Source organism: Pollachius pollachius (genome assembly GCF_949987615.1).
Source record: "Pollachius pollachius genome assembly, chromosome: 5".
Classification (NCBI taxonomy): Eukaryota; Metazoa; Chordata; class Actinopteri; order Gadiformes; family Gadidae; genus Pollachius; species Pollachius pollachius.
This window is the reverse complement of record NC_136938.1, coordinates 18,438,587-18,450,649: the sequence shown is the minus strand read 5'-3', so window position 1 is coordinate 18,450,649 and position 12,063 is coordinate 18,438,587. Positions and strand designations below refer to the sequence as shown.

The 12,063-nt window shown below is 41.7% G+C and overlaps 2 protein-coding genes across 2 annotated transcripts; one reads left to right on the top strand and one right to left on the bottom strand.

The window, feature by feature from the left end:
* The first annotated feature begins 339 nt into the window (after window positions 1-339).
* On the top strand, window positions 340-2,572 carry lyve1a (lymphatic vessel endothelial hyaluronic receptor 1a). Its single transcript, XM_079737091.1, has 6 exons — window positions 340-459; window positions 813-984; window positions 1,106-1,245; window positions 1,716-1,955; window positions 2,076-2,154; window positions 2,277-2,572. Exons 1-6 carry the CDS (start codon window positions 402-404, stop codon window positions 2,407-2,409), a joined length of 822 nt encoding a protein of 273 aa, XP_079593217.1. The 5' UTR covers window positions 340-401; the 3' UTR covers window positions 2,410-2,572.
* Window positions 2,573-2,935: 363 nt separating this feature from the next.
* ampd3a (adenosine monophosphate deaminase 3a) lies at window positions 2,936-10,983 on the bottom strand. Its single transcript, XM_079737228.1, has 15 exons — window positions 10,911-10,983; window positions 8,037-8,262; window positions 7,594-7,774; window positions 7,133-7,298; window positions 6,737-6,956; window positions 6,473-6,606; window positions 6,185-6,375; window positions 5,749-5,884; window positions 5,469-5,628; window positions 5,249-5,375; window positions 4,975-5,138; window positions 4,476-4,596; window positions 3,969-4,142; window positions 3,716-3,826; window positions 2,936-3,558 (listed from the first exon to the last, which is right to left on the bottom strand). The coding sequence occupies exons 1-15, from the start codon at window positions 10,966-10,968 to the stop codon at window positions 3,382-3,384; spliced, it is 2,346 nt and encodes a 781-aa protein (XP_079593354.1). The 5' UTR covers window positions 10,969-10,983; the 3' UTR covers window positions 2,936-3,381.
* Between the last annotated feature and the right edge of the window lie 1,080 nt (window positions 10,984-12,063).

Genomic DNA, 12,063 nt, shown 5'->3' with positions numbered 1-12,063 from the left:
TAACACTAAATCTGTCATGACGGAATTGCTTTTGTGACTGTCAATATTATTTTGTATAGCTTTTGAAACCCCCTTGGGTTTTTTTGATATAATTAATGTAGGATTTAATCATCTTCACCATCGTTAACAACACTATGTAGGGGACTAAAGACATCAACTTTGCTATTTTTTTTGCTGTTTTATTCCTCAAACAAATTTCTTGTGTCTTTCCTAAAGCACACGATGGCTTTTAATGCGACCTGTGATTCAACAGGACGTCCTCCTTCCTTTTCCCTTTCTCTCTGGCCAATATCAATGTGCACACTCCCACTACAATCACCCCTATTTAACCCCCTTGTGTAGGACTCTTCCGTTGGTCTGTATCACCCATTGGTAACACCCATTGGTCTTCCAAACTCAGCATGATCACAATCATTTTACTGTTGCCGGTCACTCTCGCCTTATCAAGACCTCTCAAAGGTAAGAAAAGCAAGACATTTCAAGCAAAGCTGTTTCATTTTCATGTTCAATAGCAAGTTTGGTCACTTTTATTGTACTTTGGTCAAATTTTCTATGTAAATAAAATATTTATATTTCTTGTATATATATATATATATATATATATATATATATATATATATATATATATATATATATATATATATATATATATATAAAAATGTATATATACACATATATAAATGTATATACATTATACTCTTCTTATTTTACTCTGCTATTAAAGTAAATAATTTATTTTATTTAGAGTTTGTCTTTCACAAGTGTGGGACAATTCTTGAGGTACTTATCAATGATGTCCTCATTCCCTGTAGGCAGCGAAAGAATTGCTGGGGTTAATCAGGTCAGCTCGGTGGATGCCTTCCATCAGCCTCACTATACCTTCAATGCCTCTGAGGCCAGGCTGGTTTGCCAATCACTTGGGCTGACCATCGCCACCAAAGCACAAGTGCAAAGGGCGCTCTCACAGGGCTTCCAAACCTGCAGGTGCGGCTATACCACCTTCATGCAGCAGACTCGACGATAACCGATGGCTTTAATGCATGTACGAAATGCACGCCTGCATATGACGGTATGTTGGCCGTAATATGCATCCGTTGGTCCCCAGGTTTGGATGGATTGATGAACACTTGGCAGTCATTCCGAGAGCCACGCCGAGGCCCTCCTGTGGAAAAGGCAAGACCGGCCTGGTACAATGGAGAACCAGTGTCAAGATACACTTTGATGTGTTTTGCTTCAATGAATCAGGTATGGCTTCTTTTCATGTTGAGTTCCTATCTCTATAGGCCATCGTCACAGAGGTGTAATGCATAATGTAATACGTATAATGAGATAGTATCTCATTATCTCATTAAGTAAATGATGGGCACTGGCACACATAGATGACAAATCATTTACTGAATGAGCTACACCTGTTTTTAACCCATGACTATTTCAATAATCTGGGATGAAGGCCTACACTACAATAATGCTATACAATAAATACTTTATTGGGATTCCTTTCAAAATATATTCTTACTTATAAACATTTCAGTTTTCAGTTTCCATACATCAGTAAAATAAATGTCAAATCCTCATCCTCTGAGAAATAGTAAGCATAAAAATAATAATATAAAGAAGTTTGGCTGCATGTTTCCGGTTACAAAAGTGCCATACAGACCTTTCATATTCCTCTCTGGTCCCCTCTCATATGATTTATGCCCGTTCACATGTGACAGATTCAGGGACACAATTGAAGGATACAATATCCGATAGCCCGCTGACCGGCACGCACTACCAGGAGAACAGCCCATCTCCTTCCAAACAGGACACCACCTTGACCTCTGACCCGCTGCCCTCAGCCTCTCTCTCCTCCATCATCTCTTCTCCTTCACTGCTCCCCTTTAACCAAAGCAGCGGCGAAGCAAGGCCAAGGCAGGCCCTGTCCCTGGGCAGCACCACACAAGGCTCCCTTAAAGGTATTAGGAGACTTGTATGGATTGTATTGTGCATCTCGTTTTATATCCCGAGTTATGAATATTTGTTTTTGCAGATTCAAACCATGTTTTTCCTCCCTCTCCAATGTTGTATGATTTCAGTGCCGACAAAACCCTTGCTTATCGGCGTCACCTGCGCTCTACTACTGGTCATCACTGTTGTCCTTGGGTTGGAACAATTGTGAGTGTTTAATGCTGTTATCAAGCCAATTTTGAATCTTAAGTATTGGAATACAAATATTAAAAGATCGTTAAGGACTACTTGCTGAATGTACCTTTTCTTTCTGTTTCAAAAAATGGAAGGAACCGCAGCTGTTTTCAGAACTGGGACATGAGGCCACAGGAAAACATTGAAACAGAGAAGAATACATGTGTGCCAGAGGTCACAATAGACAAGGGGAAAGATGACGGAGACAGTTTAGATACAGCACTATGATTTGGCGTTCATCTTAAATGGATAGTAGACAATATTATATTATGCAATAGGCCATATTTTTTGATATTTTGCTTTAATCCACTTTCCCACCATCAAATACATGCAAAAAGGGATTTTCCAAAATGTTGTTGTAGCCTATGCAAAATGACTTTAAACTTTAACAGAAAAGGCGCACGTTATGGTATGCCTAATAATATGTTTAGTTGTGTGGGACTGTCTCTTAATAAATATGTCAATGTTTTGTATATAAATGATGTCTAAGTTGTTCCAAGTTAATTTCACTTTAATTTAATAAATCGTTTCAGCCACAAGAGGTCACTGTGGTCATGACAAAAGAAATGTAATGTTCCAGTAAATATTTTTATACTTTATACAGTGAAACTGAATGAAACCGGGTCATCAACTCTATAAACAGCATAATTTGCAGTACAGACAATACTTAGTCAAGACAACCCTCATAAACAGGGCTCAATAAAACACATCAACCTTTCTAAAATATCTCAAGTCTGTGGAAATCGTCTATATGCATATCCATAGTATTCAAAGTCAATCTACCATTCTCTACAGATAATGAACATTGCACTGGGGGTTCTCCACAGTTAGGAGATGGGTAATGTGATTTGCAAATAGCAGATCCGGTATTTTCTTGTAAATAAGAGTGTCATACATCCAGGTTTGCAACAGAAGATATGTGCAAGAGAACGGGCACCCAAATATATTGTGCCCAGGTTCAGGTAACAGAGGTCAGTGTTAATGAACAGAGATGGATATATGCAGATGGGATCTCTATCTGTGGAAACATCAGTGATAATGGTTATGAAACAATCAGCAATGCATTGCATTTAATATCCTGTTATCAGATTTCCCTGCCATTAAAGCTTATGAGTGCTGTTGCAGAAAAAATGCATGAGTAACTGGTAAATATTGAGCACTTTGGCAAGTCATGCTGGGATCCTCTGTTGAGGATATACTTCACTCAGACGTGGAGTTCATGGCGTCAGACTTCACAGCCTCTACTAAGAAGCTGAGTTCGTTGCAGAGTGTCTCGTGTCTGTAGGCCAACCGGATCTGGGCCACATTAGTACGGCGGATGTCATTCCCTTCATGTCCATCTTTCAAGTAGTTCCCTCCGATGAAGTGCTGCTTTTCCTTTCAAAATAAAAAATGCAAAGTAAGTAATGTGCATATTCCTTGAATCGTGGATCGATGAGCTCAGTGCTTAGGACTGCATCATTTGTGTTTGAGAGAGAGAGAGAGAGAGAGAGAGAGAGAGAGAGAGAGAGAGATTTAACATTGGTTCCTCTACCTGGTGAGAGAGGCCACTTTGCAGGACACTGTTCCTTGCTATCTCACACACATCACAGGTGCTGAGCTTCCACAGCTGAGCCGCGATGGCATACTCTTCCATCAATGGCTCCTAGAATGTACCAAAACACAAAAAAACACATGAACAAATCAATCGAAATGCTATTCTGTACAGTCTTCAGCGTATAAACGTGCAGTATTTGAGCGGTGGAGCATTCAAACACTAGTGGTACCGGGCGGTCAGGCGTGAGTACCTTGGTGTAGTGGAACTGCATGGGGTCATCTGTGGACAAGGAGACACATAGGCCCTTGTGCAAAAACTCTCGCAGAGGATTTTTGGAATATTCCAGGAAGAGGCTGTTGTTGCTCAGTGGTGACATTGCGATGGGTACCTGGGCCAAGTAGAACAGGTACTGCAGAACAGGACTCTGGAAGTAAAACAGTTGTATAGTTGCCCTGGATACACTTGTCTGCCTGTAGTGCATTTCTAACACAATGACCGAAAATTACATTTCCCAAGGAAGCACAAACAAATAGCTCCAGTCCTCAATGCAATGAGGATTCTCAACGTTTACGACTGACAAGGGTAATGTTATTCATGTATGCAAATACAAGATCTGGTATTTAAATTTTCATTCCCGCTTGCACATAAGAGTGAAATGCATCCTTGTTTAAAAGTGAACCTGAACATTTGTACCTGAACCCACCAAAGTCTCCATCTTGCATGGGGTAAGAGATCAACCCAGCTTGATGTGGCCTACCTTCTTGAGGTTGAGCCCATGTGAGATGTTGTCAGCGGTGAGAAAAGCAGACACCAGATGAGTGATGGAGCCAGCTTCTCCGCAGTGTGGACGGAACTGGAAGGTGCTCATGCCACGCTCTCTGGAGAACATTGTTGTGTTGAAATAAGTCATGTACAAGTTAATGATGTTGTGTATAAGAGATGAGCGAGGGATCAGACCCCACAGAGAGTAATGACTGTGTGTTTATGAGGACATTGACATACCGAACATAAATATTGACATCCTAGCATAAATATTTCACACCAACAATCACATGATGTTTAACTAAACAATTATTCTGGCAGAAGTAATGGCGTTCCTTTCAATGATCTCCCCAAGTTAACTTGAGGTTGAAGAATGTTTACGTCCCCAAAGGGGATAATCAGTCGGTTTCCATTTTGTTTCAAAACTGAAGCAAAGACTGACCCTGAAACTGAAAGGGACCCTGAGCTTCAGGGCCGCTGTGCTCAACGCTTACCTCCGAAGGTTGTTGAGAACCATGATGTTGGCGTACATGTGGAAGAGGTAGTAGCTGTACGGGGGGTTGTTGTCTGCGGTCCACTGCTCTGGCTTGGGGCTCTTGTAAGAGAACAGGTGGTCGCTATGTTTGGACTCATCGTCCACACTGTCAAATCCAGTGACCTTCATTCATATAAATAAAATAGATGTCTTCAATAAAATGGAACAGAGTACGCAAATATGAATGTTCCTGGGATAGTTATTCTGAATTGTGAAGGATATTATTGCCTTACATATTTGAGGAAGACATGAAGCTCTTTGTGCTTCTGAGGGTTTACAGTGGCCTCAAATAGAGGCAAGAATACGTTCTCCAGCATCTTTCCAAAGTTGGGGATCAATTTCTTTGACTTGAAAATATCACTAAAACATGGGAGAATAGTCATTAACACAAAACACACCCAGACTACAAAATTTTCTGCTCTGTGGCTGCAATTCTCCTGGTGGAGCACTTACTATATTCTGGGCACTTGAATAATCCATCTCATGTTGGGAGAGTGCACTCTGTGGTCGATAAACCACTTGGACAAGCTGTCCCACTCATCTGGAGAGCGTCCGTAAATGGACAGGCGGGGCTCTGCGTGCTGGTACTTACTCTCTTCTAGATCGTGGGCCACTTCCTGACGGGAAAAAAAAATAAAAATCCATCTCAATATCACATTCCAACGCTGTGAATGCTAGCCCTCTTTATAATTCATACGTAGTGATAATACTGTGTTAATATTGTGTTCTTGACTTGCCTTTACAATCCGGGCAAAGTACTCTCCGTTGATTAAGTTGTCAGCTTTCAGGTAGATATCCCGCAGTTCACTTGCTCCCACTGGGTTGTACTTGGAATTGAACTTGTCAAACCGGTGGAAAGTGTGTCTCCCCTAAAAAGATGATCAGAGTGTCATACTCATTAAGTTATTATTATGACTTCTACCAGTGTATACATTCTCACTTTTTGATTTCCTTTTTGTCCTATTCATTTTTTGACAATTCTGTCTGGGTTAAAACTAGCACATTCTCCCCATTAACAATGCAATCCTAACTAGAAGGAGTGTGTTTCTGTCTCTATCTCATCGTTCTGCTCATGGGAACACAAATGTCTATTGAAATGAGCAGAATGCATTCATCATCAAAGAGTGCCCACTTTCCACCACAAGGCCTGATCCTAAGTAGCCTCTTACCGCGTGGACGTCCAGGGAGTCCACGGTGAGGTCGTACGGGTCCATGTTGAGGCTGTGGAAGACCTGCCTGAGAGTCATCTGCTGCCCATCCTTCTCCAGCACCACGCGCTCGGCCTCCGTCTTGTAGGTGGTCTGGATGAAGGCCAGCAGGTGCTTCTGGGACATGCATGCTGCGGCGTGGATGTGTGTGTCTACCTGGAAATGGCACCGCACAACATGTATCCTTTATCGTATAAAAATGGGACGATATATATACTCTGGATCGAAAATATAAAACCCAAAAAGAACGTGCCTTCCTGACGTTGTAGAAATCTCTGTGCGGCACTCCTTTCAGTTCCTTGAGCTCTGCCATTTCGTTGAGCATTTCATGAAGGTAGAACTTGGAACCTAGGAAGTTTAGTCGTCTGTGGCAATAGGTTTTCCTGTAACACACAAAACATGTGAATTGTTATGTCTGTACCACGGCTAATAGAAACACTAAACTCAACAAAACGCCAGTCATCCTCTAGTAGCGAAGCTAAAGTGCCTCTTTATTGGGTTATAGTCACTCACGTGGGTCCATCTGCAATCATAGCCAACACGGGGCTTAGGTCTATCGCAAAAGTCTCCAAGTCTGGGTATGGGAGGTTCCGAGGTTTGTTCTCCCTCAGAGCCTCCAGATCGTCATAGACGTTCACAATCCCATCTTTCATTTTCAGTTCAAAGCCCAGATTCTCTGGGATGTTCTCCATGCTGTAGGGATCCTCTCCATTCCTTGGACATGGGCAGACATCTACAATACGCAACATGTTGTAGACAAGTATTACAATTGGGCTTTTGCAGAAAACTAAAGTTCGCTTTTAAAGCAGCACTTGCATTTTCATGACCAAATGTTGACAGACCAAGTGATTAGACAATCTATATGATACAAGTGGCTCGTAAATGTTCAGAAGTTACATTCTTTCCTACCCGGCAAGACCTCATCGTCCTCGGTCCATAGCTCGTTCTCAGTACTGCGGAGGTACTTTGAAGTGGTTCGGAAAAATCTGTGATATGCTAGTTTTGAATACTTCTCACGAATACGCAGAGCCTTCAGGAGGCTCTTTGCCGCCTGTTCATAGTCCTCCACTGTGATCTGGAAATGAAGAAGAGCATTCCCACTAATTGATCATAATATGAATGTGTCCACAATCGTATCAATTGTTATACATCTCAGTATGTGATGTAAGACTCTAATTTTGCATTACCTGTGACATTAAATCTACCACAGATTTAACAGCTATCATTTGAGTCTATTGCCTGTCAATTACATGTTTGTGAATACATAACAATCAAAGAAATGTAGGGGGGGCGAAGAGACAAGTGTTTTGTGGTTCAAATCACGTCTCTCTCTCTCTCTCTCTCTCTCTCTCTCTTTAAAGGTGTTTTACCCCAGCACAGTAGTCTCCACTTATGGTGACCCTCTGGTATTCCGGAAGGCCTTCTAGCAAAGAGGAACAGGTGGAGCTGGGCGACACGAAGGGCGTGGCCCCCAGTGAGCGGGTCCACTCTGGATTGGCTACGCCCTGCAGAGACATGGACTGTGAACGGATCATCTTGAAACTCTTCTTCCTGGAACAGATTGAACAGAAGTAATGACCTTATAAAACTGCTGAAATAGCACTGCTATTCAAACAAATACATGCAATTGCGAATGATTTCACTTTGTTCAAAGAAAAAATGTTGTATGTATGTGTATGTTTTTATTTATTTATTTATTTTTATATTTATTGTCTGCTGCTGTTTGGACCAAATTTTCCCCAAGGAAATATATCCTTCTCATTTATCCATCGCTCTACTATGTGACCATATGAAGAGGACCAGGCAGCTATACCTTTTGGTGCTCTCCTCTGAATGCTGCTCTGCCAGCTCCCTGAGCAGCTCCCTCTCCTTGGCTTGGCGGCAACCGATGGGACAGTCCTCCTCAGGGACCGTGAACATGGATATCACATCCTTGTGGCCCTCCTCCTTCAGGGCCGAAGCGTAGACCCTCTCGGCCAGCAGCCGCACCTCCTCATCGGCCTCACTCAGGGTGATCTTAGGGAACTGACGAGGCATATCTGCAGGAATGCGTCAGCTTTGGTGAATTACAGTGGCCTTGAATGATAATTTTGAGGCGTCAAAGAGAGTGGTGTACTCCTCGGGAATCTCTACACAGCATAACGCCATGATGGTGTGTGTGTGTTGATGTGTGACGCTCCGTCTGACGAGCAGCGGTTGATTTTGATTTAAAAAATGATAGTTTATGGCTAATCTCATTGTGTTAAAATTCGAGCTGAAACACTTACACCTTCCTGAACTAAAATCACATTCAATTAAATCGCTTCATCCAACATGGAAGCACATGTGATCAAAGGGAAAATCAATTGCCTCAATATTTTTGCTTGTACCGTTTTGTAAATGTGGGCAACAAGTCAACAAATTACTTCAATGTTGAGCTGCTATAGTTTTATATAACATGGCATTGCACACTCTAATGCAAGCTTTCCAAAGAACTCGAGCCACACTACAGTCTCACTGAAGCCTTAATGTGTTTTTTTACAGCATAACATCACCACAGGTTCAGAGGAAATATTAAACTAAAACTATCGAAAGCATTGATCAAGATATTGATTTTATATGAATAATTCACCATCCACAGCTGTGAAGGTGAACTATTTTAAATTACACAACTTACTAGCGTTAACACTAAAGCCACTGTCGATGATGTATGGAAATTTGTTCAGCTAAACCACTTCGGACCGTCTACGTCCGGTAAACAATAAAGTATCATTACGATACCAACTGCCCATTGTTGCTATGGCTGCATATAGTTTGGCTCCACTGCCATGACAACAACCCTCACACGTGCTTCCATGTTGGATGAAGCGATTTAATTGAATGTGATTTTAGTTCATGAAGGTGCAAGTGTTTCAGCTCGAATTTTAACACAATGAGATTAAAAATAAACTATCATTTTTAAAATCAAAATCAATCGCTGCTCGTCAGACGGAGCGTCACACATCAACACACACCATCATGGCGTTATGCTGTGTAGAGATTCCCGAGAAGTACACCCCTCTCTTTGACGCCACAATCATCGTCAACACACACCTCGCCGTGTCGCCGATGTCCTATCGTTCTGACGTTGAACATGATACCACTTTGACGTCAAAAAAAGAACGTGGAGTGGAACGTATATAAACCGCTGGAGGAGACTGGCAAAAATATTGGATTGGACTGTCAAAATGACTTAAAATGTCTTATTATAGTAGCCTTACATTGAAAGACCTACATAGATAACAATGTAGAAAACGAAAATAAGTTGTACTTATTAGTGTTGTGAGAAACTCTACCCACTATAGGTAAATTCTTCCACTGTCTCTCTAAAAGACACGTCTGAAACAAGGTACCACAACTATAGGCCTCCGTTGAATAGCCTCGACTCTCGCTTCACATGTAAAGAAAGGCCTTCTTCTATCAATTCCTACCTTTAGAAGTTGTCTCAGCCATCCCTGTTTCTTTCTCTTCGCTTTCTTCTTAAGTACCTAGCTTCAGCACGGTTCTCCGCTTCAGATGAGTGAAGTGTGTCGTTGAGACACCAGTCCCTATGCAAGGACCCATGCCACACCACTGCTCTTGGTGCACGTGTCCACCTTCATTCTTTTCTTTTCACAGCTCCCTCTCTATTTTAAGAGATGCATGTCATTGCTTTAATACAGTACTAATCCCAGGACTATGTCACAACTGGCTGGCCAAGCAGGGACCTTTGGTTGAGCTCCTCAGTAGCCATTGCATTTCTTATGTCTATCAGTCTTTCTGTTCGTTTCATGCATAAAGCAAAACAATGAGAGTGCGGAAGAGACAGAGACAGTAATATAGATTGAGATAGAGCGAGAGCGAAGTCAAAGGCTAACTTAACTGTCATCACTGATGATCGTTCAAAGATAATTCTACATGACCTTGGTTTAAGGGGGAAAGCCATTTCCACTGCAACACATTGACTTTGACCACCACCCTTCCAACTAAATTAAAATCAAAGTGGATATGAGCAGGTATAAGGAAGGCCTTCTTTGACCTGTCAGGATGGTCTACTGTGCCTGCTATATATGCTTTATATACTATATATATCAATTACCACATGTGTTTATGGTTCACCGCCCTGCGTAGGTTCTGAAACACAGAGGGAGCCTGGAATACTCTGTAGGGAAGCATGGGTTGATTGAGGTAGCACCTCATTCTCCTCTCATCACCAGCCACCCACCAGCCCTAGCCCATGGAGGATAGCTGTGTCTTTACAGTAAATGTACAGGTATGACCGAATGAATCATCTCCATGTTTCAAAGGCTTTAGGGAACAAGGCCATTCATGGCCGGTTGTGAAATAAAGTTCTTGCGGTCTTATCTCAGATGTAGCTACTTTTTTGTCCTCTCATGCTCCTCTATGAATCACTAATCTCTCATGTAAGTTCCCCCCTCTCCCAAGTTACAAATATCTTAGATCCTAGGCAGGCAGGCAGCAACTGTATCAGGATCTCTTTGCAATTGACAAACAAGTGTGTGCGTGTGTGTGTGTGTGTGTGTGTGCGTGTGTGTGTGTGTGTGTGTGTGTGTGTGTGTGTGTGTGTGTGTGTGTGTGTGTGCATGCATGTGTTTGTGCGTGTGTGTAAAAAAGTAATAGAGAAAAGATTTAGAACACAAAGAAGTAAGATGGTAGAAGGAAATCTCACCCTTCACCAAGCAAGGGCTGGACTTCTGCTTTACAAGAGCGCTGTTTCCTCTTAGCATGTTGCTCTGCTTCCAACCAGCAGATATCTAGATGGAGAAAAACAAGTGTGGCTTTTCACTAACAACCTAAGCTAAATTTCCTTGTGATTTGCAGCCAGTTTATTTATATTATTTCAAGTGTTTGGCTCTATGTCTCGTTTGCATAAAAATATTGTTTTGAGTGAATAAGGAATTCTCAGAGCCGTCTTCCAGGAACATATTCTCTTTAACTCAGCTGTACAAATGTCAATAGGTGAAGATAATTTAGATAAATACATATTTTAAATCACTTATTGAATTTAAATATTTAAGAATTGGTCTGCTCACCCTCTCTTCTTGCTGCATGAGGTGTATCGTAAACCATTCCACAATAGCTATAAACTGTATGTAAGTCCTTCAGCGAATCGTCTCCTCCAGGCTCTGTTATGGCCACAGAATGTGATACCCCATTAGCAGCCCTGCAGTGCACATCGCTTCATCTTTAACCCTTTCATTTCTCTGCCTTCCTACTGCTGCTTGAACTACAGGATGCTAAAGCCAGCCAAACCGATTTAGCTGCTTTTACAAACTTTTACTATTACAACCTATATTTGTACAACATAGCCTGGGCTTGTAATGTTATTTTCTTTATAAATGCACATTCTTTGGCTTTTTATAGTCATTTTACCATTTATTTGCAGGATTTGACTTTAATTGACTTCCATCCCATCACAAGCTCAGTATAGCCACAGCATTCAGTAATTTGATCTGGTAAAATAGATCAGTGTTAATACCTTGATCAGGCACATTGTTGAACCATAATGAAGGAATAGAGATAAAATATAAAAGTTCTCAGTCGCATCTGCACAGCATTGTTACACAATGATGAGCCCTCCAGAAGGCCTTGGATGAGGACAATCATATTTAAACGGTACATATGCAGCAGATGGTGCATGGTGCCTGATTCAGCCAGGCAGTGTTTGAGATTGCAGAGGTAATCCACCCAGCTCAGGTTCTCAGGATACTCTTGGGTTTGGAGGTTTGTAGTATAGACTGATTGCTTTGGATTGGCTGCTTTATGATTGACAGTGTGGTTGTAAAATGAAAGCCAGCAATTGAAATAGCCCTGCATCTGAA